Source organism: Aotus nancymaae, unplaced genomic scaffold (assembly GCF_030222135.1).
Source record: "Aotus nancymaae isolate 86718 unplaced genomic scaffold, 86718_ANA_hifiasm-v0.15.2.pri h1tg000108l, whole genome shotgun sequence".
In the NCBI taxonomy this organism is placed as follows: Eukaryota; Metazoa; Chordata; class Mammalia; order Primates; family Aotidae; genus Aotus; species Aotus nancymaae.
The window spans coordinates 37,552,218-37,576,286 of record NW_026988523.1 but is presented as its reverse complement, the minus strand read 5'-3'; the positions used below and the strand labels follow the sequence as shown (position 1 = coordinate 37,576,286).

Below are 24,069 nucleotides of genomic sequence, written 5' to 3'. Positions count from 1 at the left end.
GTTAAGAGTTCTGTAAATGTCTATTAAGTTCGCTTGGTCCAGATCTGCATTCAAGTCCTGGATTTCCTTGTTGATTTTCTGTCTCATTGATCTGTCTAATACTGACAGTGATGTGTTAAAATCTCCCACCATTATTGTGTGGAAGTCTAAGTCTCTTTATCATTAAGGACTTGCATTATGTATCTAGGTGCTCCTGTATTGGGTGCATATATGCTTAAGATCATTAGCTCCTCCTGTTGTATTGATCCTTTTACCATTATATAATGCCCTTCTTTGTCTCTTTTGAATTTTGTTGGTTTAAAGTCCATTTTATCAAAGACTAGGATTGCCACCCTGACTTTTTTTTTGCTCTCCATTTACTTAGTTAATCTTCTCCCATTCCTTTATTTTGAGTCTATGTGTGTCTTTGCACATGAGATGTGTTTCCTTAATACAGCACACCGATGGTTCTTGGCTTTTTATCCAATTTGCCAGTCTGTGTCTTTTTATTGGGGCATTTAGTCCATTTACATTTAATGTTAATATTGTTATGTGTGAATTTGATCCTGCCATTTTATTACTGGTTGGTTGTTTTACCCTTTGGTTGGCGTAATTTCTTCATTGTGTCTATGGTCTTTACCATTTGGTATGTTTTTGGAGTGGCTGACACTAGTTGTTCCTTTACATGTTTAGTGCTTGTTTCAGGAGCTCTTGTAAGGCAGACCTGGTGGTGACGAAATCTGTCAGCAATTGCTTGTTCCTAAAGGATTTTATTTCTCCTTCACTTATGAAGCTTAGTTTGGCTGGATATGAAATTCTAGGTTGCGAGGTCTTTTCTTTAAGGATATTGAATATTGGCCCCCATTCTCTTCTGGCTTGTAGGGTTTCTGCTGAGAGATCCTCTGTGAGTCTGATGGGCTTCCCTTTGTGGGTAACCTGACTTTTCTCTCTGACTGCTTTTAGCATTTTTTCCTTCATTTCAACCCTGGCGAATCTGACAATTATGTGCCTTGTGGTTGCTCTTCTTGAGGAATATCTTTGTGGTGTTCTCTGTATTTCCTGGACTTGAATGCTGGCCTGCCTTGCTAGTTTGGGAAGTTCTCATGGATAATGTCCTGAAGAGTGTTTTCCAGCTTGGATTCATTCTCCCTGTCATCTTCTGGTACACTGATCAGGTGTAGATTAGGTCTTTTCACATAATCCCATATTTGTTCATTTCTTTTCACTATTTTTTTCTCTAATCTTACCTTCTCATTTTATTTCATTGAGTTCATCTTCAATCTCTGATATCCTTTCTTCTGCTTGGTCGATTTGGCTACTGAAACTTGTGTTTGCTTCGCAAAGTTCTCTTGTGTTTTTCATCTCCATCAGGTCATTTATATTCTTCTCGAAGCTGTTTATTCTTGTTAGCATTTCTTCTAACCTGTTTTCAAGGTTATTAGTTTCTTTGCATTGGGTTAGAACATGTTCTTTTAGCTCAGAGATGTTTGTTATTATCCGCCTTCTGAAGCCTGTTTCTGTCAATTCATCAGACTCATTCTCCATCCAGCTTTGTTCCCTTCCTGGTGTGGAGTTGTGATCCCTTGGAGGAGGAGAGGCATTCTGGTTTTTGATGTTTTTATCCTTTTTGCACTGGTTTCTTCCCATCTTTATGGATTGATCTACCTGTGGTCTTTGTCATAGGTGACTTTCAGATGGGGGTCTCCGAGTGGATGTCCTTTTTGTTGATGCTGAAGTTCTTTCTTCCTGTTTTTCAGTTTCCTTCTAACCACCAGGCCCCTCTGCTGTAGGCCTGCTGGAGGTCCACTCCAAACCCTCCTTGCCTGGGGGTCACCCACGGGGGCTGCAGAACAGTAAGGGTTGCTACCAGTTTCTTCTTCTGTTATCTTCATCCCAGAAGTGTATCCACCAGATGTCAGCCTGAGCTCTCCTTTACAAGGTGTCTCTTTGGATATACAGGGTTCAGGGATATACAGCTCCTCAGAGCTGCTTGAGGAGACAGTCTCTACCTTATAGGAGCTCAAGTGCTGAGCTGGGAGCTTGTTGTTCCATTCAGAGCTTCTGGGCAGGTACGTTTAGTCTGCTACAGGCAAACTCATAAATGCCTTTTTCCTCAGGTGCTCTGTCCTGGGAAGGTGGGGCTTTATTTATAAGTTCCTGATATGCTGTTGCCTTTTTTCAGAGATTCCCTGCCCAGCAAGGTGGTAGCCTAGTCACAGTCTGCCAGCAGAGGCATTACTGAGCTGCTGTTATAGCTGTTGTGTGAACTTCCTGTTAGAACTGCCTTGGTAATGGTGGTCTGCCTTAGTAATGGCAGATTGCCTCGGTAATGGCAGACTGCCTCAGTAAAGGCGGACTGCCTCGGTAATGGCTGACACCCTTCCCTCCACTGAGCTGGACTGGCCCCGGTCCTGCTGTGCTTGCTGCGAAACTCTCTATCCAGAGTGTTTCAGATTGCTGGTCTTTGTGGGGGGTGGGACCCACTGAGCCAGATCACCTGGATCCCTGTTTCAGCTCCCTTTTTTTCAGTTAAATGGGTGGCTCTGTATCCCAGGCGTTCCAGGCACCTGTTGAAACAGCCACCCGGATTTGTGTGAGTTTTTGTGCAGAGACCGGCAGCACCAGCTGAAACAGTCATGCTGGAAACTCATGGCACTTTTCAGCCTGGGAATCTCCTGGTCTGTGGGCAGTAAAAACTCATTTGGAAATGCTGTGATCACTTACCCTCTGCATTCTTCTCACTGGGAACTGCACTCCAGAGCTGTTTCTATTCGGCCATCTTGGATCTCTCACAAACAGCCTTTCTATTCAGTCCTCTGACAGCTTTATGGCAGGTCAATAAAGTTCCAGCTGACACAATAAGACATATTCCTTTCTGTTCTATTGAGCTTGATAATGTATTTTCTTTTTTTATTCTTTAGACACTTTGATGAGAATTTGACAGGGCGCTTGACTCACAAAGAGTTCCGGTCCTGCCTAAGAGGACTCAATTACTACTTGCCTATGGTGGAGGAGGGTGAACCTGAGCCCAAGTTTGAGAAGTTCCTGGATGCTGTGGATCCAGGGAGGTAGGAAGAGGACTAAGGTTTGGACCACAGCAGGGATTGGGGTTTGGAGGAAGAAACACAGAGAGTAAAATGATCTGTAAAACATAAAATTAACTCATCTGAAAATAGAAAGAAATAGGCAACCATAAGTGAATTAGGCAGCTCTTGGTGCCCTTTCGAGATTAGCTCAGCAGTAAATGGTGCTAACTTCAACTCAAGGACTAGCTTTGCAATTTCCTCAATTCATGATTTATGTTCAGTCTATGAATTTCAGCTGCTTTTGAGGATGAGACTAGAGAGAAGAATCTCTCCATGTATGTGAGATCTTAAGGAGACATAAGTGATTCAGAGACCAACACATGGGGTTGGATTTATTGTGTGCTTATGAGAATGTGTTAGAATCATTGAGAGATCAAGTTACTGTTAGAAACTAATTCTTGCTAATACTAAAACCCAAATAAGACCAGAAATTATTTGAGGTACCTAAGGACTGGTGCTGATGGGAAATTTCAAAATTCACTGAGAGTCAGGCTGAATGACCCATGTCCAAACAGAGTCTGGAGCTTAGTAAAGAGTGTATATTTGGCTATAAGAGGGTGATGAAGGGGAGTCAAAATGGAGATCATAGCCCACCTCATCTCAGAAAGCTTAGCTGGAAGAGACACTTGGCGTATCTGGCTTCCCTCTGTTTCTGAGACACTGACTATGATTTTAAAAAGGTGGAGGGGGTGCCTTCCTTCTCTGCCTTGTGAAGGCACAGCTCCTGATTCATTTCTCCCACAGGAAGGGCTATGTCTCACTGGAGGACTATACCTCATTCCTGATTGACAAGGAATCAGAAAACATCAAGTCCAGCGATGAAATAGAGAATGCTTTCCAAGCCCTGGCAGAGGGCAAGGCATATATTACCAAAGAAGACATGAAGCAGGTCCGATATTGGTTACTTCCACTACTATACTGTCATCCTAATCTGAATTTTGGTCATCTCGGGCCTGGTGGCCTACTTTGAAAAAACCCACCCACATTTTTTTTTGTTTTAGACCTTCCCTTACACAAGTTGTAATTTGCTTTGGTCACCACTTCATTTTGTCTTGACCCAATTCAAAAATGTACTGTGGTTCTTTATTGAATCTGAGAGTCAATTCAAAATCTGCAACTCAGTTTTTAAGGCTATTTCTTATCCCTTCTGTTTAATAAAACAACCTTAGGGAATGGGATTCTTAGAATAGTCAAAGTGAGTAAGCTCTCTTTTTCAAGCAAAGGCTGAGTTTAAAAGTTAAGTTACTCATTAGAAATTATCAATTTATGAGAAAAAAATGTGTGTAATAGAAACAGGGCTTGCTTTTTCCAGAGACTCTCCATCTCCTGCATTTAGGGCATAAGGAAGCCCCAAGGAACCACCTATTTCAAATCCCTATAACTGTATTTTTCTCTATTTATGCTTTCCAGGCCCTTACCCCAGAGCAAGTGTCATTCTGTGCCACACATATGCAGCAATATATGGACCCACGGGGTCGAAGCCACCACTCTGGCTACGACTACGTTGGCTTCACCAACTCCTACTTTGGCAACTAATAAGCAGCTCCTTGTGGATCAAGAAAATCTTAGTGTCATGAGAAATTTACTGGGAGGTGAAGAATACAGGCAAATGTGGAAGATAAAGATGGCCTTGTGTGTATATATATGTGTGTGTGTGTGTGTGTGTGTGTATTACACTTATTGCAGGATCTTAAATAATCTCAAGGGTGGGAGATAGGTTAATAGAGTTGGGGGAGTGGAAGCTATTTTGTATGCAACTAGTCACTGTTGAGGGGTGTCAAGGTTTCTATTTTTATTTGTTTTGCATATCATTATCTTTTGTTTTATTCTGATTATAGAATAAAGTACTTCTTTTTAAAAATATTTTTGGGTAAAAGTTAAGTGAAATGTTGAACTTCTGTATTTCTGGGAAATGTACTCATATAAGGGTGAGCAGCTAATTGTACTGTAAAGAAAGGCCATGGTAGAGTAGATAAATAAAATCCAAGGCAATTTGCAAATTATTTTTTAAACTTTGGAATATATTCAAATTTAAATTTGAAAATGAAGGTATTTGATATTCTGGGGAACATCAGTATTTTAGTTTGTACAATGAAACAACACACAGATCAGCATAACACCTGCTTTATTCTTAACTTATTTTTTCCATACTTCAAAATTACAGTATATGTTGTTATTCTCAGAATGACAAAATTCCAGCAAAGCAGGGCTTTCTAGTGTCCTCCAAGCTCCTGTATTTTCTCTTAAGTTTTAATGTAATAAAAATAATACTTCCATATCCTATTAAAGTAATAGTTAATATAATTATTTTTAAAATTAATTTAAAGAATTAATTTAAAAAGGAAGAGGTGATGCTATCTTCAGAAACTTTCAGGCCAGGTTTACTCTGAACAGATTTACATGCTGACATTCTGAATTGATTTATAAAAGGTAATGGTGTCCTTTGCTGGTGAGAATTCTTAGATCATTTACTTGCTGTTATAAAACTCCTAGCATTCTGCACAAATAGCTCCCACTTACCAATTCATTAATGTTGCCACTTGATTACCATCTTAAGTACCAGTCCCTTCCTCCGCATAGAAATTAATCTGTACAGGGTAAATGCTGTCACAGGAGCCTTTTAAAAAATTAGTTAAAGTTAAAAAGTTATCATTAATGCTAACAACATAGAGGTATTTTAGTGATTCTTTTCTTAAATAGTCAAATATTATGGAATGTAACAAGCAGAAAGTATTTTCAAAATTAATGTTCAGAAATTTCTAAATTGTCTTATTATGAGTTACCAAAAATAGCACAGTTAGAAAAGATATAGGCCATCACAAATTAGTATTGTTTAATATCACACTTACCACATATGGATAGTCTAAAACTATTTGTGCTGAAAATAATCATAAGCAAAGGTGGATGTGGTTTCATTCCCCCAATGCTAAGTCTGCCAAAATTTTTCAAAGCCTAAATCGGATTATTAGTCATTTAGTGGGTCAAATCATGCTCTTCAAGACAAAGAATAATTAGCTTCACCTTAAAAAAGAGATTGGTTAATATAAAGGCTAGAAAACCAAAATAAAAATAACATCAGCTGAAACTGTCATAACTGTATATAGCTTTTTCTGAAATCAGATCTGTCCACCTTTGCACTCAAGTAAAAAATAGTAATAATATTGCAATCTGCATAAATAATTTAATAGGGGTTATAAATGTTTGATATATAATATTATGATAATAAGAATTTGCATCAAATTTCCCTCTTCCTCTCAGAGTTAAGTGCCTCCTAATTAATACTTATCTTTTCTTGACCTTCTACCAACTTTAAACTGAAATCCTTGCCTTATCTTTCTAATTATCTTCTTAGTTAGTCCAGACTAGATTTAAAACCTAACAAGTCTGATTCCAGTGTTTCTGGTATTAATTGGCTCTTGCAAAGGACCATGAGTTGGGCATATGTGGTCATGTTCATATCAGAAGGACCTTTGTTTTACTGTTCATGTGTACCTGGAATAAGACTTTGCCCTTTTTAAGCACATAGTCACATACTTAATCAAGGGAGAAAATTTGATTCACCAAACAAGATTCTGAAGACTGTCTATTTTGTCCCTATCCCAGATCAATTCTTTCAAGGTCTGTAGAGATAGATCCCAGAAATACCTATTTGGAAAAAATCTCTCCAACTGATTTTATACCCTTCCATACTTAAGACTACTACATGTGGAAGTTAGACCTTTAAGTATTGCTTAGCAATTCTTGAAACATCTGTACCAACCATTGGTCAGTGTGCATTTATCCAATGTTATGCTGAGTGGACTGAATGAATTGGTGAAATGAATTTGCTCACATGGCCTCAGTGCAATGAGGGATTACTTTTCCCTATAGTGAAAAGAACCCTAGAGCAGATGGTCTTTCTCCCCTGACGAGGCCCTTTTGGCTGTCTGGCTAATTCACCTACTTCTCTTTGTCCTGGTTCTCTTCTCTGAGATCTAGCTTCCTTCCTCTCAAATTTGGTTTTCATCAAATTTCTATTAGAGGATATGTTTCTTTCCTGAGAGCATGGAAAAATGTGGATTTCCATCTGAAAAACACCTTTTCAACCTAAATTCTTCCCTTATCTCTCAAGCCATGCCTCACTTCTATCTCACTGCCAAATCCTGTGAATCCTACCTTCTCAAAATCTCATGTTTGTGATTTCCTTCTGTCTCTGGTGTGACTATCCATATTCAAGCCTTCCTGCCTTTCTTTAAGCTGATAGCAATGGGTTTCTTGCTGATCTCCTTGCCTCTGGTTTCTCTCTGCTGAAATCTATCATCCCCTCTGCTGCTGGATTAATCTTCCTAAATCCCTTCCCAGATGCCACTCTCTGCTCACAGTTTTACTGTGCCTTGTCTCCTATGGACAAAAGGACCATGTCTGAAGCAAGGTATTCAAATTCTTTCAACAAGTAAGTCTTGACTCAAACTAACTTCTCTGCATTATTTGTGAGGCGTTTCCAGCCCCTCGGAACAACTCACACACTCTAAAACAGGCCGATATTGTCTTACCATCAAGCCTTTGGCTGTTATGTTCTCTCTTCTGAGAATGTACTTTCTCCCCAGTCAGTGCATTCAAAGCTCACTCATCCTTTAGGAACAAGTTCAAGTACTCTTTAAAACATGAAGTCTTCTCTGATCCTCCACCTAGAGAAGACTCTCCCTAAACTAAAAGCCAATATCTTCTTCCTTCGCACATTTTAGTAATAGCAACTGGAACTTATTGGAAGATCACTGTGATCCAAGCGTTGTGCTAAGTTCTTTGTATTCATGATCCTATTTAGTCACCAACACAAAACTGAAGTTACAACCATTTACAGATAAGAACTTTGAAGCTGAAAAATGTTAAAGAACTTACCTAGAGTTACACAGCTAGTAAGTTGAAGAGCTTCCATTCAAACCCCTGCCTGACAGTCCTGTGAGTTCACTACTCTTTCTCTAATAATGTCTAACACTATATATAACACCTTGTTTGTAGAAAGTGAAATAGGCAGAACAAATAGTTCTGCAATAAATTCAAAAGGACAGTATCTAGTTTAGTGAATGACCCAAATGAGGTAGGTCTCTGACATGCAAGATTCTGAAGCTACCAGAGAGCATTAAAAATTATCAAAAAAATAGGAAATAAATATATTTTCTGAAAGATATACTACCCAGCTTGGAAAATCAATTAAAACAAAAAGGGTAAAGTAATAGAGTCAGAGATAGTGAGGACAACTATATAAAATATGATTTCATGTCTTCGCTACTGTCAACAGCACAATGATGAACCTATAAGCACATGTACCCCACTGTATATAAAATAAAAGTTGAAATTTTAAAAATATAAAAACATAAAAAGATGAAAGACACCCAGTAGGAGTAAGAATAATCCACCTATTCATTTAACAAAGCATTAACCTAACCTGTGAAGCTGATATTCACCAGGTTTCAAGTCTTGGAAGAACATTACAGATCAAATAGTCTAATTATGTAATGATTTTAGAAATCTCTACAGTATCCCTGATAGGCTCCTGGCAGCCCTGCCTTGAACTTGAACACTCCAAACTTCCCTCATTTTGTTCAGCTCAATTAAAAAATTCATAACTAACTTAATTAAATTTTTAATTCTTAATGGGTTTCAGTAACTAGGGGTGGCATCTAGGAGGCTGAAAGTTAAAATTCAGATTTGAGGCTCATTTTGACTTGCGCACAGTGAGCAGAGCAGGAAGCCCGGAAGGAAGAGCAGCAGGCAGGATAAGGCTCTTCCAGAGGATTGGCGGTAAGAGAGCTTCGGCCTGAGGCCTTGAATATCTGACCCTTTGGCTTGGTTTCTTCAGAAGAAAGTGTCCTATCAGGGTAACCTTCATCCTTTACCCAGCAATCTCCCTCTAAAAACATTCCTCAAAGCTGTCTGTACAGCCCTATTCCTTAGACTATAAACAACGGGGTTGAGGAGAGGGGTCACCACAGTATAGGTCACGGCAATAAGCTGATCTCTCTCAAGAGAGTAGCTGGCTTTAGGCCTCAAGTACATGAAGGAGGCACAGCCATAGTGAATAATGACCACTGTGAGGTGAGAGGCACAAGTGGAGAAGGCCTTCTTCTGCCCCTCAGCAGAGGGGATCTTCAGTATTGCCACCGAGATGTAGGCGTAGGAGATGGTGATGAAGAAGAAGGAGACCAAGAGGACCAGAAGACTGAGGATGAGGATCCCCAGCTCACTCAGGCCTGTATCCCCACAGGCTAGGCTGAGCACTGGTGGCGTGTCACAAAAAAAGTGCTGGATCTCATGGGAGCTGCAGAATGAGAGGTGGAAAATAACCAGTGTCATTCCCAGTCCAAAGAAGTATCCACTCAGGAAGGAGGTGCCAACTAGCTGGGCACAGAGGGTGGGATTCATGCGGCTGACATAGTACAGTGGGGCACAGATGGCTACATATCTGTCAAAGCCCATGGCAGCCAGAAGGAAGCAGTTAGTACAGGCCCATGAGGCGGAGAAGAACATCTGGGCAGCACAGCCCACATAGGAGATAGCCTGGTCCCCCATAACCAGGCCGGAGAGCATCCTAGGGATGATGCCCAAAGTGTAGCAGGTCTCGGAGAAGGATAGGAAGGAAAGGAAGAGGTACATGGGTGTGTGCAGATGGCTATCCAGCCTGATGACTATGATAATGAAGACATTGCTGGTCAGGGTGACGAGATACAGAGAGAGGAACAAGGCAAAGAGCAGGAGTTGTAACTCCCCAAAACTGGAGAAGCCCAGGAAGACAAAATCTCTCCAGGAGGTTACATTGGTCCGCTCCATTCTGAGAGATATCCCTGATAGATTTGTTGATTATTTTCTGCCTTGCCAGTAGGTGACTAGCTTCTTTAAAAGGTGGGATGATATGGATTCTTTTTCTCTTGTTCCTGTTGTAACTTAAAGAGGAAGTTCTGATTTAGACTCTACTCAAACTTCAAAAAGGTATTTGTTAAATTAGACAAGAATGTATGGATCCATTCTCACATGACTGTATGTGCATATACATATAAACAGATAAACAATCGTACATATTCATGTGCACATACTTGCACACAAACATATATGACTACGTATATGCAAATGCATGTATGCTTTATAGCATTCACACATTTATGCATATTTTACACATTTAAAACTACACATACATTTACTATTAATGGCCATATTCACAAATATATCAGGCATGCACATACATTACAAATACATATATATTTAGATAGCATGCAAATTCATAGATACACATATCACGTATACATTTATATCATCTTTATACATACATGTCACATAAGAATACACATATGGACACACCCATATTACTTGTTAGAACTTGAGAGGGAGGTGGGGAGACTTGATCTTGATGGATTTTGTTTTATAGATCAGGTAACAAAGACCAAGAGAGGTGAAGTGACTTTCTTGAAGTCACACAGAACCAGGATTAGAAAGCAAGTATGGTGAGTCTTAATCTATCATTATTTTCCCCATACAATGATGAACCTCTTTAGATACTACGGGGCACTCACTAATATGAATATAGAATAAGAAATAGCTTGCTAAACAATAATCACTGTATCTGTACAACCTCTCTTCCAAGCCATTTTACCCGTCCAAATTCTTGGGCAGAGTAAGGCAGGCTCCTTTTACCTGTAAATCTATATTGAGCACTGAAGAAAAAGTCAGGGCTCAAGGTAAGTTGTGCAGCAGGCATCTCTCAGCCCAAAAATCAGGTACTGCTGCCTCCAAAAACTCTACTGTAAACCAAAGCATAACAGATCAGTCAAGGGAGGTTCTCCACTCACCTGAAGAGGCTCGCACTGACCTGAGGAGGCTGAGAGAGCAAGTCCTGCCTTTTAGCTCCCATACACTAGACTGCCTCACAGCAGGCTAGCCCCACAGGAGAAAGACTTGAGATGCATCTTGGAATCTCCTATTCTGAGCAGTGTGATGTCTCCAAATGATACCAAGAAATCTTCTTCCACACCCCTAGCTCCAGGTGGTAAATCATATCTTCTTCCACTCAAACAGCTTCTCTCTCAGAGGATTCTCTAGTCCCAGTGGGTCCTGTCTCAGGAAGCACATCTAATTGTGTTTTTTGTCATTAGTTGGGAATATCCTTTTGGGGAAAGCAGAGAGGGGAATGTTAACAAGAGATACTAGGATCATGATTCAAATAATTGGTATGGTATCGTGCTAAATAGTACATTAATTTTTTCACAAGATAAATCTTTTAAAATTTACAAAAGTGTAGTGAGGTAGTGTTAATAGTTAAACTTTATTGAAGTGTAACTGAGCCTAATCACATTACAGAACTAAGGATTTATGCTTATAAATTTACACCATAAGATGTATAATTTAAAAATAAACAAGAATTCAGTTGTTCCTCCACTGTTGTCTCAAGAGCTTGATATAACTACTTTGGATATGTGTCTGGTTTCAAAGTCATTCTGAAGAAAATCTTGATCTCTTTCAGAGTCAGTTTCTTCCTGTATCCTCATTTGTCTATTCCATTTTTTCTCAGGTGCATCATTTTAAAAGCAACTTTACCTTATTTTCATTCTCTTCCTTTGTTTCCACAATGCTGCAATATCTGCACCCAGACATGTAATACATTTTCCACCTTCAGATTGTTTTGAAACTTTAAAATGTCCCAAAAGTTCACCAGAATAGATTAATCTGACTTGTCACTATTAAAATGCATGTTTCTCTGATATACTAATGGTGTAAATATTTGCACCTTCAACCTACATCTTCACTCATTCACTGATTCAATCGATAAAACAATGGTAATTGGTAACATGTATTCAACATCAGATATCAACTAATTTCATTATGTAAATTTAATAAAATATTTAAGGATTATTATTATTCCTATTTTTCTGATAAGAATACTGAGGCATGAAAAATATTAAATAACTTATCCAAGATAACATAGCTAATTGGTGATACAGTGGTAAGTATACTTAAGAAGCCTTTCTTTTATTTACCATATTATTTCCAGGACACTGCCTTGGGGTTAGGAAGGTCCAAAAGATGATTTAGACATTAGAAAAAGATAACAATTGATTTTATAACTATTTTCTTGCAGTGGTGTTTTAGTTGTTGGTCTAGGAATTACAGCATGTATTTTTAACATACTCTACTTAAATTTAACACTGAAGTCTTTCCAGTTAAATGTAGTAAATTTGCAATGTCTTAGTCCCAAATATGTAAATCTAACACATTGTCATAATTTTTGAACAGATATATGCTATTATAAGGAAATTAAGATCTCTCTAAGAGAAATACCCAAAGTAATTATAAGGTGGTATGGTAAGTATGTGTTTTGTTTTAAAGGAAACTGACAATTTTCCAAAGTAGCTGTACCATTTTGCATTCTCACCAGCAGTTTATGAGAGCTCCTGTCTCCTCCACAGCCTTGTCAGCATGTGGTATTATCACTATTTTTTTAGGGTTTTTTTGCTGTTTGTTTACAGTCTTTTATTAGGTTTAAGGGGTACATGTGCAAGTGTTTTACATGGGTAAATTGCATTTCACAGGGGACTGATGTACAGATAATTTTGTAACCTAGTTAATCAGCATAATAGCTGATAATTTTCCAATTCTCACTTTCCTCCCACCTTTGACTCTCAATTAGGCTCTGGTGTCTATTTTTCCCTTCTTTGTGTCTATGTGTATTCAATGTTTAGCTCCCACTTACAAATGACAACATTCAGTATTTGGTTTTCTGTTACTGTGTTAATTTGCTTCGAATAATGGCCTACAGCTCCATCCACATTGCTACAAAAGACATGATTTCATTCTTCTTTATGGCTGGGTAGTATTCCATGGTATGCATGTACCACATTTTCCTTATCCACCCTACCATTGATGAGCATTTGGGTTGATTCCATGTCTTTTGTATTGTGAATAGTACGGTAATGAACATACATATGCTGTGTCTCTATGGTAGAATTATTTATATTTCATTGGGTATATATGCAGTAATAGGATTGCTGGGTCAAATTTCTGCCTCTAGGTCTTTCAGAAATCTCCAGACTGCTTTCCACAGCACCTGAACTAATTTACATTCCCACCAGCAATGTATAAGCATTCCCTTTTCTCTGCAAAGTTGCAAGCATCTGTTCTGTTTTGACACTTTAATTCTCTTTGTTGAAGAGAGAATTAATAAATATTTGGAGTTTAGAGAAAATATACATTGTAAAATGACCTTGGTTTATGATGCTTTTTTAAATGAAATGTGATGTTCACTTTTGGATGAGTCAACTCTCTGTTTTTATGACTGTCATAAACCTATCACTTATTTCCATTAAAAGTAAATATGTGAATTTGTGTTTGAGTTAAATAAAATACTACATATGTTAATTCCTAAAAAAGACATATGTTCTTTGAGACAAGTAAACTGCATTATACTATACCTCAATTGTGTCTTACCTATGAGTTGGTATTCTTTTTGATGCTAAAAGCTTGAAATGAGATTATTGTCAGAGTTAGATCATTTGTATCTGATATTCAGACAATTAAATGATATTAAGCTGGAGCTGTTGGCTAAACTGATAATTCGGTTGTTTGTTAAGGGCTCATGCTTTAACGGAATACTGAAAACACATATCACTCATCAACTGCCAAAAATGTTCACTTCTTTGATAAACATGTTTTTCCTATAGGTAAATGTCACTTTTTCTTGCTAATTTTAAGATATTTTTGCCTTTAGTTTTTTGGAAGTTCGACTATGATGTGTCTTGGTATGGAATTATTTGGTTTTATCCTGTTTACTATTTGCTCAACGACAACAACAAAAAAACTGGAAAGAAAAAGTGAATGGAAATTTTCTTGGTTCTTAGCATGATGAGGTATTTTCTATTGGAACCTGAGTATTTTAGGTATCATGTTATGGCTTTGGATCTCATTTAAACCTTCTGTTTTACCTGGCTGCTTCTAACACTGCTCCAACAGGGGAAAGTGGGAGTGCTGACATTTACTACTAAATTAGGTAGAAGTCCAGATTCTCCACTCAGCCTCCATTGACTTCAGGGATGGTGAGAGCATCCTCCTTACTGCTGGGCTGGGTGGGATTTCCAGCTCCCTACTCTCTTTTGCTTACGCTACCTTGATCATTCTGGAGTGCCTCTTTGGGGCTCCCTTAGCCTCCACTGCGTCACTGAGGAAGTGGTGAAAATCCTGACTCTGCAGTGTCTTTGATAGCACGAGGTGCCTTACTTCTTTTTCCAAGTGAGGGTGGAAATTCCAGTTTCCTACATGGTCTTCACAGACACCCCTGGGGGAGATGGGGGCAAGAGGGAGCTTGTTATCAGTCAGCAGAGATCGCAGAGACCCTAGCTTCCTGCTAAGCCTTCTCTGACACTACCCTCCGGCAAGGACATTGAGGGACCTTGTTACAGCCTCATGAAGGTGGAAGTCTAGACTCCCCACTTGGCTTTTTGTAACACAGGGTTATGGTACTTTCTGTGGTATTTAGCTGTAGTTAGCAGTTACTCTTTAAGAATGTTATGTCTTAATAGGGTGTCCCCTCCTGGTCTTTGGCACTGGAAAGCAGGCTTTTCTTAGACTTGAAAAACAAAAACAAAAACAAACAAACAAACAAAACTATGCTCATTTGTGTATCTGGGTTGCTGACTTTACCACCTCAAAGACTGAGATATATGAGGCAACAAGAAAATTCAGGATACCTACCACTATATTTTCTTTGGGTCACAAAGACCCTACCTGGAAGGGGAAGTCCTTGCTGTCACTTAAGTTTTATCATAAAGTGTTTACTAAATTGAATGAGTGAAATCTATGTCTTTAACCTCTCCAAAGTCAGGTGACTAGAAGAGTACATAAATAGCTGATGCATATTATAGGCTAAAAGAATTTTAACAACAAAAAAAGAATCTATGGACCAAGGTGATTGAAATTAATAGTATTTTCATTTCTCCCAAGCTCCTGAACATAAAACATTAAGCAAAGTGTTTAGAAAAAAGAGCTAAACAATCGTACTTAACAGTCATTTGATAATAACTGAAAAACTTATGATGAATTAGTGAGAATCTGAAAAAAAATTGAATGTTAATGATAAACAGTGAATACCTTTTTTTACAGGTTAAGTAGAGTCCTTATTACTTGGGGAACACAGAAGAAGTAACTGATAACATTATCCTCTAATTATATTATTGAATTTAACTTTTAGTGATAGATCATTAACCTATGAATGTTACATAACTTGGATGGAATTCAAAGAATTGAGTAGCATTACTATTAAAAAATAAATTCATTAAAGTTCCTTTAATGACTTTTTTCATACTACTATAAGAGTTTCTAGTGTTTCTATCTGTAAAAATAAAACTGATTCTGATCTGTTTTGTTTTTACAAAAATAAATACTAGCTATGAATAGATGAGGTAATTTTAAAGCAGTGTTTTTATTCAGGGATAATTTCACCTTAAAATTTTAACTTTCACACTTAACATTTTCTCTTTTATATAACATATAATAAAAACTTATTTTACAATCAACCAATAAACATTTTGTTATAGAGAAGTATAAGGCAGTCAACCAAAGATGTATACATATATATATACACACACATATGTGTGTGTGTGTGTGTGTGTATTAGAAATGTTCCAAAAGAAAAATAAGATATGTTTTAGATGGAAGATGTAAAATAGAAAATTACTGTTGCGTTTAAATTCTGTTGCATACATTTTTTTTAAATGAGCTAGCAGGAATATTTTAAAATAGTAATATGCATAATATTTAGGTATTTATCTCTCTATATAAATACATATTTAGCAGTCCCCAATATAAAGGGAACTTCCCAAGCAGATCTAAAATAACTTGAGCTATTACTTATTATATTTTTCATTTCTGTAATTCCCATTTTGTTATTGCTTTTCTACTTTTTATTTTTTATATGTTTCAAGGAAATTTGCAATTGCTTATTGAATCAATTTTATGGAGGCTACTTTAAAATCATTTTCAGTTCTACTATCTGGTTCACTTGGTACTGCCATCAGTTGGTTGTCTTTTCTCACTTAGTTGATATTTTCTTGGTTCTTGGTATCAAGGGTGATTTTCAATTGTATCTTGGCATGTTTAATATTATGTTAAGGTCTCCATAGTTAGGCTTAGTGAGTAGGTTTCTGGCAACCATCCTGCACCTCGTTGACATAGACTCTGGGGCCAAAGAGCTCACCACCTATCAAATCAACACTGGACCAAAAGACAAACTGAGCTTCCCAGGTTGTTGTGGCAATGATCATCCTGCTGCTGTCAGGTTGTGTGAGGCAGAGGATGGATTACTCTTCTAGGCTCTGCTGGCCATGTCACTATGGGCAGATGAGGTCTTAATGGCTGGTGAGAGATAGAGATTGAATTAGGATTCAAGCTTCCTTAGTATTGCAGCTACGAACAGATTAGAGTTCTCATTGCCATTGGTGATGAGTCTCCCTATTAAGTCTCTGTTTGGCTTTCTTTTCCTTTTCCCTTGACCAAAGACAATGAATTTTACTTTTCCTTTCTTCGTTTTTGTCTATGCCTGTTGACAGTTCAAGGTTTTCCACATCCCAGTCTGGGATCTATGGGAGGTAAAATAAATCCTAGGGAGCTTACCATGGTGGTGTTCTCCAAGTCCTGTGGTCAGTCCACCTTCTCTTTCTTTTTTACCTTTCAGAGTCATTTTATGATGATCTATTTAATTCTTTCCAGGTTATTCGGTTGTATTTAGAGAAGAAAGGTGGAAAAATAGTGAATATATATCATCTTGCCTGGGAACCTGAATAGATTGAACTTTTTAAGAGATTGACAAATTATTTTTCAAAATTCCAGACTATTTTATTACTTACACATCTCTAAGAACAGTGTATGAGTTACAGTTCTTTCAAATCCTCACCAACACTGGTATGGTCAATATAGTTTTCTTAATTTTAAGTATTTGAACAATTATGTAGTAGAATCATATTGTGTTTTTTTTTTTTCTTTTTTTTTTTTGAGATGGAGTTTCGCTCTTGTTACCCAGGCTGGAGTGCAATGGCGCGATCTTGGCTCACCACAACCTCCGCCTCCTGGGTTCAGGCAATTCCCCTGCCTCAGCCTCCTGAGTAGCTGGGATTACAGGCACGCGCCACCATGCCCAGCTAATTTTTTGTGTTTTTAGTAGAGACGGGATTTCACCATGTTGACCAGGATGGTCTCTATCTCTTGACCTCGTGATCCACCCACCTCGGCCTCGCAAAGTGCTGGGATTACAGGCGTGAGCCACCGCGCCCGGCCTTATATTGTGTTTTTAATTTTTGTTTTCTAATAAATGATACAGGTGAATATCTTTTCAGATACTTATTTTCCACTTAATGATGTATTTGTACTGAACTGCCACAAGATAGTACAACCTATAGTACAACAGAAACTCAAATTTCACTCTATTTTATTTATTTATCTATTTGTTTATTATTTTATTTATTTTTAGAGATGGGATCTCACTATGTTGTCCAGGCTTGTCTCAAACTCCTGCCCTAAGGCAGTCCTCCCCCTCCCCCAGCCTCCTGAGTCACTGGGATTACAGCCATGAGCAAGCACCACTGACTTGCTGCTTATTTTTAGAAGTCTTTCCAACACCCCTACTCTATACCTCTTTCTGACAACCTGGTCCAGTTTATTTTTTTAATTGCATTTTAGGTTTGGGGGTACATGTGAAGAACATGCAAGATTATTGCATAGGTACACACATGGCAGCGTGATTTGCTGCCTTCCTCCCCTTCACCTATATCTGGCATTTCTCCCCAGGCTATCTCTCCCCAACTCCCCATCCCCTCCCCGCTGTTCCTCCCCTAGTTCCCCTCAACAGACCCCAGTGTGTGGTGCTCCCCTCCCTGTGTCCATGTGTTCTCATTGTTCAATACCCACCTATGAGTGAGAACATGCGGTGTTTGATTTTCTGTTCTTGTGTCAGTTTGCTAAGAATGATGGTTTCCAGGTTCATCCATGTCCCTAACAAAGGGCACGAACTCATCATTTTTGATGGCTGCATAATATTCCATGGTGTATATGTGCCACATTTTTCCTGTCCAGTCTATCATCGATGGGCATTTGGGTTGGTTCCAGGTCTTTGCTATTGTAAACAGTGCTGCAATGAACATTCGTGTGCATGTGTCCTTATAGTAGAACAATTTATAATCCTTTTGATATATACCCAGTTGTTTTTTATCTTACCTCATCTAAACATTGTTGTAGTTCTCAGCTTACTACAGTGCTGCTTCCTACAATTCACTTTTCATGGACATGACCTTCTTTCCTCCAAAGAAGTATAAACCCCTTGTAAGAAGATACCATTTCTTGTATTTTTCTGAGTTCTCCTTCAATGCTTGGAGCAGTTTTTAATACACTGTAGGTCTTTCTTAACTACCCAGAAAGGGAGTCAGTGATTAAAGGGAAATAATGAGTATATTTGTGGTGAGTGGTGTCGATGAAATGCAGAGGTATGCAGTAGTTAAGATAGCAAAATATACTTTGTTCAGTAATTATTACAATAGAAACAGACCTCCATTTAATACTGGACTCAATTTTGAATACAGCGTGGAAAAGTGTGGATCCATAGCCAAAGGATGGGTAGTAGAGTCAGTGAATAGGAGTCCACATCAGGAGTCCACAACAGGAGTAAAGGGGAATTCTCACTGAATTGATCTAACAGGACTCTTGCTGAAGACAGGCCAGGATGATTAGCTAATACCCAAAGGATGGTAAAAGATGAGGAATTTGATTAGATATTGAGGGTGAGTGAATATCAAGGATAGGGGATTCTCTCCAAACTCACTTAGCAAGGTTCTTGCTACAATTAGGTGGTACAGACTCAACAAGGATGGACACTGAACCCTGAATTTGAAGTCCAGTTGAGAAGAGAGCTTAGAGGAGTGTGACTAAAGTCTAATCTGGGAGAGAACTTTGGTCAGTGAGAGAGTGAATTGGTTGCAAATTTTATTTACCCTCCCTGACGAAACAAAACTTATAAAGTAGCAGAAAGCACTGTTTATGGGCGGGATATAAACTCTGCAAGTTTAAAATCTCAAGAGACTCCCAGAAGAGTTTTACAAGTTACATGTTACACAAAGCATTGTAACTAATGAGAGCAAATTACAAAGTTGAGTGAAGAAGTTATCTGCAGCCTCTGATGAAAGAGAGAGGAATCCCTTGGGATCACCTAACCAAAACCAAACCTCTAGAACTGAGGAATCTCCAGGGCTTATAATAATCAAACAATACCTCTGAATCAGTAGAAAAGAAGGCTCCAAACCATTGTAATTTAGTGGGCGGTGGGGGCTGATCACATCAGGTATGGACTAACTTCACAATTCATGTCACAAAACTCTAGAGCCATAGAATACGAAAGCTTGCACAAACTCGGGACCCTTTTTCTTTTTTACCATCTGGGGAAACTCAAATCCAGAAAATGCAGCAGATTTCCCAATGTCACTAAGCTAGCAGTGATAAAAGTAAGAATCCAGACTGTCATACTAAATCAATGTTTAGTGTTTTTCAGACTAAATCAATCTCTGTCTTTTTTGAGTGGTGAACAAAGTATGCTTCCAGCAATATTGTGAAGATTTTCTTTCAGAAGAACATAATCGTGACAGTGAATTCACTTTGGAGCCTGATAAAATACACAAGGTAGGAAACTATTCTAGATGGTTTTACTGTCTTCTCGTATCTAATTATCACTACAAAAGGAAAGGATCATTGGGATAAAATTACATATCTTTTCCATATTGCCATTTCTCTTTGGGAAGTGTGTATATATATAAATATTTTGGTCAGTGGATTAATATCCCAAATTAAATTTAACACAGATGGATTTAGGGACAACTTCAGAGATAGGTGAGGTAGGGTGGGACATAATACCCTCGCAACACACACATACACACACACACAATCACGCACACATTTAGAATATGCCCCAAGTAGAGATTCTGACATTTATACTCTACTGCTGATGATTCACCAAGGAAATATTTAGCACACAGTCAAGTAAGGACTAGATAAGAAAAGATCTATCTTAGGATTTGTATTGTTGATTATTTGCATTTTCAAAATGCTTATGAATTTAATCGTGACTTTAAAAACAGAAACTTTCCCAATCCACTCGCCATCCCTCAGTTTCTGTCTCAACTCCCAGAGCTGTGTTGGGAGAGGAAAACATGTGTAAAATCAAACTTTTCTTTTTCTGGTAGTATGTTAGAAAAAGCTTGAGTTTTGTACCGAGGACATCACGTACTAAAACAACTTATTGTTTTGCTAATATATTGCATATTTTCTCTTTGCTCTACTTAATCCTTCAGTTCTAGAATACACATAGTTGCCTTTCTTACAGAGTTACTGTGAAGGGTCAAGAGTGCTTGGGAGCCTTGATGTGTGAAGTGCTCTACTGATGGGAGGAATTTTCCACAGTGGCTTAGGGATAAGCCTCTGAAATAGTTGAAAATGCAGCAGCATGCTGATCATAGAGAAAAGTGAAACAATCATCTGCAAGTAGATTTAGAAACCTAAGAAACTCATGCTGACTTGATAAGCATTGATAAATGAAAAGAACATACAATTCAAGTCAAAGCTGTTTGCTTCTAGTCACAAATACGCCACATCTGAGACTTAATTTTATTTCTAGAATAAGTAAAGAAATCACAATTGTCCTACCCATTTCACAGCTGTCCCATGCACTTTATATTTATGCTGTGAAGAGTAAAATCAATAAACATTTGAAAGAATTTGGAAAAATATAAACCCTATAAATGCTAGTTATTAAATAGATTGACATATGGAGCAGGAAAAACAGTAGTTCAATATACTACAGGGCTGAAACAATGTGTTAAATATAAGGACAAAAAACATGTTATAGAAATCAGAGAAGTATGAGATTAAATCCGATGTAGCATTATTGGAAAATTTGTACAATTAGTAAAAGCCACTTAGTTTCTTTGAAGGCTGAGCTTGGAATTAACGAAATAGACACAATCTCAATTGACACCTGTACTATGCATGTGCAGTCTGTTTATCAAAACCATTTACAGATTCTAATTAATTCCTGTCAATCCTGAGGGTCCTAGGGTGCCCTATCTTTCTTCTTTCCCTCTTCTCAAAATAGAAAGAATGAAACATGCATGTTTTTTACTTTCCTTTAAAATTCTAGGACCTAAATATATTCTCCAAGAAGGGGTAATGACTTTGGGCTTCTCCAACAATTGCAAGTCATTGTCCAAGTTTTGTCCTAAAATTATTTGGAAATCAATTCTCAATATTTACACAGTAAATATTTATAGACCACACATTGTGTGGAAGTTTCTATGTTGAACCCTGACTCTGTCTATTAGCCACTTAAAAGTTTTCTCAGTGTTCAGAAGCTAATCCATTAAGGCTCACCTAATGTATCTGAATCTCTTTCATCTGAGCATTAACCAGAGTGCTTCTTCCCACATTATATCACCTGCCAAAAAAAAAAATCCTTTTAAAAATTGGCCAGAGCAAGCCTTCTTGTCATGTACTAAGCCATCACTAATTAGTTTTTGAATAAAGGAAAAAAAATGAGTGACTGGAAAATGAGAAAAACACATTACCTACATATATATGGTTTTGCTAAACTGCATGAAAAAGCAGTTGGTAATTATAATTCTGATGATTTGTCTTAGTCATCACAATTTTCATCTGATGATATCAAAAGATAATGGAGTTGAATGTTTGTTGTTGTTTCTTTCAAATTTCAGACATTCAAACAATGAAGAGCAACCAGACAATCCTGAAGGAATTCATTCTCATTGGCTTTTCTGTGTACCCACATGTACAGACATTTCTTTTTGTGGTCTTCTTTTGTCTCTACCTTCTCACCCTTGCAGGTAATCTGACCATCATGGGTCTAACTTGGGTGGACAGGTACCTCCACACCCCTATGTATCTCTTCCTTAGTGCACTTTCCTTCTCTGAGACCTGCTACACACTGGCTATCATCCCCAAGATGCTGGAAGATCTACTGGCCAAGGACAGAAGCATTTCAGTCATAGGTTGTAGCTTACAGATGTGTTTCTTCTTGGGTCTTGGTGGCACAAACTGTATCATCCTCACTTTGATGGGATATGACCGTTTCCTGGCCATCTGTAACCCTCTAAGATATCCACTGCTTATGACCAACATTGCATGTGGAAAACTTGTGGCCTCTGCTTGCGCTGGAGGCTTCTTTATCTCTCTTACAGAGACTACACTGATATTCAGGAACTCTTTCTGCAGACCCAACCTTGTCAAACACTTCTTCTGCCATATGCGGGCAGTTGTTAGGCTGTCCTGCGTAGACAGTAACCTCACGGAATTCATTGTAACACTGATCTCAGTGTCCGGCTTGCTGGGTACCTTCCTGCTCATTATCCTGACTTATATCTTCATTATTTCTACTGTCCTCAGGATCCCTTCCACTGAGGGCAAGCAGAAGGCCTTCTCCACCTGTGCCTCCCACCTCACAGTGGTTATAATCCACTTTGGTTTCGCATCTATCGTTTATTTGAAGCCAGAAGCCTCAAGAGGAGATGATATACTCATAGCAGTCCCTTATACTGTCATTACCCCCTTCCTCAGCCCCATCATATTCAGCCTGAGGAATAAGGACATGAAAAATGCTTTCAGAAGAATGACGGGAAACACAGTTGCCTTGAAAAAATAATCTTAGGTTGTTGCTGCTTGTTTGAAGCATGGCTCAATGTCCCCAGAATTCAATGAGGGCATTTATCCTATGACACCTGGAGAAGTCTAAACCACTTGCCTTGTTTCTGAGGTTGGGATATAAGCAGCAAGTAACTGAGACTGGGAACTAAGTCATCACAGGCATCTAACTTGTTAAGAGAAGTTGTCTAACCCTTCTCCTATCCAGTATCAGAAGAAGAATGCCCCTGAAGATATAGGATTCTAATAATCAACTTCTATGTGTCCTGAATATTCATTAATTGAGTAAAGAGTGTGGAAGGAAAAAAAAAAAGCATATAAAACCACTGCATTGAGAGATGTTTTAAATATCTAAAGCTGTCAGCCATGCCTGTTGGCTCACACTTGTAATCCCAGCACTTCGGGAGGCCGAGATGGGAGGATCACTTGAGGCCAGGAGTTTGAGACCAGTCTGGCCAACATGGTAAAACCTTGTCTCTACCAAAAATACAAAAGTTAACCAGGCATGGTGGTGGGCACCTGTAATCCCAGCTACTTGGGAGGCTGAGGCAGGAGAATCGCCTGAACCCAGGAGGCAGAGGTTACAGTGAGTGGAGACCGCGCCATTTCACTCCAGCCTGGGTGACAAAAGCAAAACTCCATCTCAAATAATAATTATAATAATAATAAAAGTTAAGGAATTTTTAGGCAAAATTATGAAGCACTGGAATGTACCTTCCATAAGACAAATGATTTCTAACAAGATATATAAGAGTATTGATGTAATTTTGAGTTCTGTTACTTATGGGAATGTTATGAAATAAATGAAATAATGGATAAAGTTATTATGCACATTAACTGATTAAGTTTACCCCTGACATGACTCTCTTTCTTTGGGATTATTTTCATGACACATGTACAGACAAAAATCTCTGCTACCTTCAATCTGCAGCCATTACTTAGTGGCAAGAGTCTTCTTTTACTTCAGTTCTACTCCTGACAATTGGTTGTTTAATCTAGGGAAGCTAAACATCTCAAAAATAAATACTATTTACTCCCTTATGGTGGATGCAGAGGATATTACGTCAAGTCTAGACTCAAGATTCTGAACCTAAATTTGGGCCAATTAGCCTGCTTGTGCCTGATATAGTGACTGTGGTGGGGATTGCTAGTTGCCAGAAATAAGTAACTAAATGGAAGCTGAAAATACCTAAAGACTCATGCACATATGGGCACTTGCTTTATGACAAATAAAGTATTGCAGAACAGTGAGAAAATGATAGACGTTCAATATAACTGGTGCTAGGAAAATAGCATATCC

At 38.3% G+C, this 24,069-nt stretch overlaps 3 protein-coding genes across 3 annotated transcripts in view; 2 read left to right on the top strand and 1 right to left on the bottom strand.

Annotated features, from left to right (window-relative positions):
- Positions 1–4,928, top strand: part of SPTA1 (spectrin alpha, erythrocytic 1) — a 97,905-nt gene extending 92,977 nt beyond the window's left edge. The window contains exons 50-52 of the mRNA XM_064370743.1: positions 2,901–3,047; positions 3,810–3,954; positions 4,476–4,928. Coding sequence (XP_064226813.1) covers positions 2,901–3,047; positions 3,810–3,954; positions 4,476–4,601 — 418 coding nt within the window. The 3' untranslated portion in view covers positions 4,602–4,928. The remainder of the gene's footprint in view (positions 1–2,900; positions 3,048–3,809; positions 3,955–4,475) is intronic.
- A 4,002-nt stretch (positions 4,929–8,930) lies between these two features.
- LOC105715404 (olfactory receptor 10Z1) lies at positions 8,931–9,872 on the bottom strand. The gene has a single exon (XM_064370742.1). The coding sequence runs from the start codon at positions 9,870–9,872 to the stop codon at positions 8,931–8,933; it is 942 nt and encodes a 313-aa protein (XP_064226812.1).
- Positions 9,873–21,650: 11,778 nt separating this feature from the next.
- LOC105715535 (olfactory receptor 10X1) lies at positions 21,651–23,362 on the top strand. Its single transcript, XM_012449960.3, has one exon. The coding sequence runs from the start codon at positions 21,787–21,789 to the stop codon at positions 22,768–22,770; it is 984 nt and encodes a 327-aa protein (XP_012305383.2). The 5' UTR covers positions 21,651–21,786; the 3' UTR covers positions 22,771–23,362.
- Positions 23,363–24,069: the final 707 nt, after the last annotated feature.

Coding starts and splice junctions, on each gene's coding strand:
- LOC105715404 (XM_064370742.1), bottom strand. CDS start 9,872: ATGGAGCGGACCAATGTAACCTCCTGGAGAGATTTTGTCTTCCTGGGC.
- LOC105715535 (XM_012449960.3), top strand. CDS start 21,787: ATGGAGTTGAATGTTTGTTGTTGTTTCTTTCAAATTTCAGACATTCAA.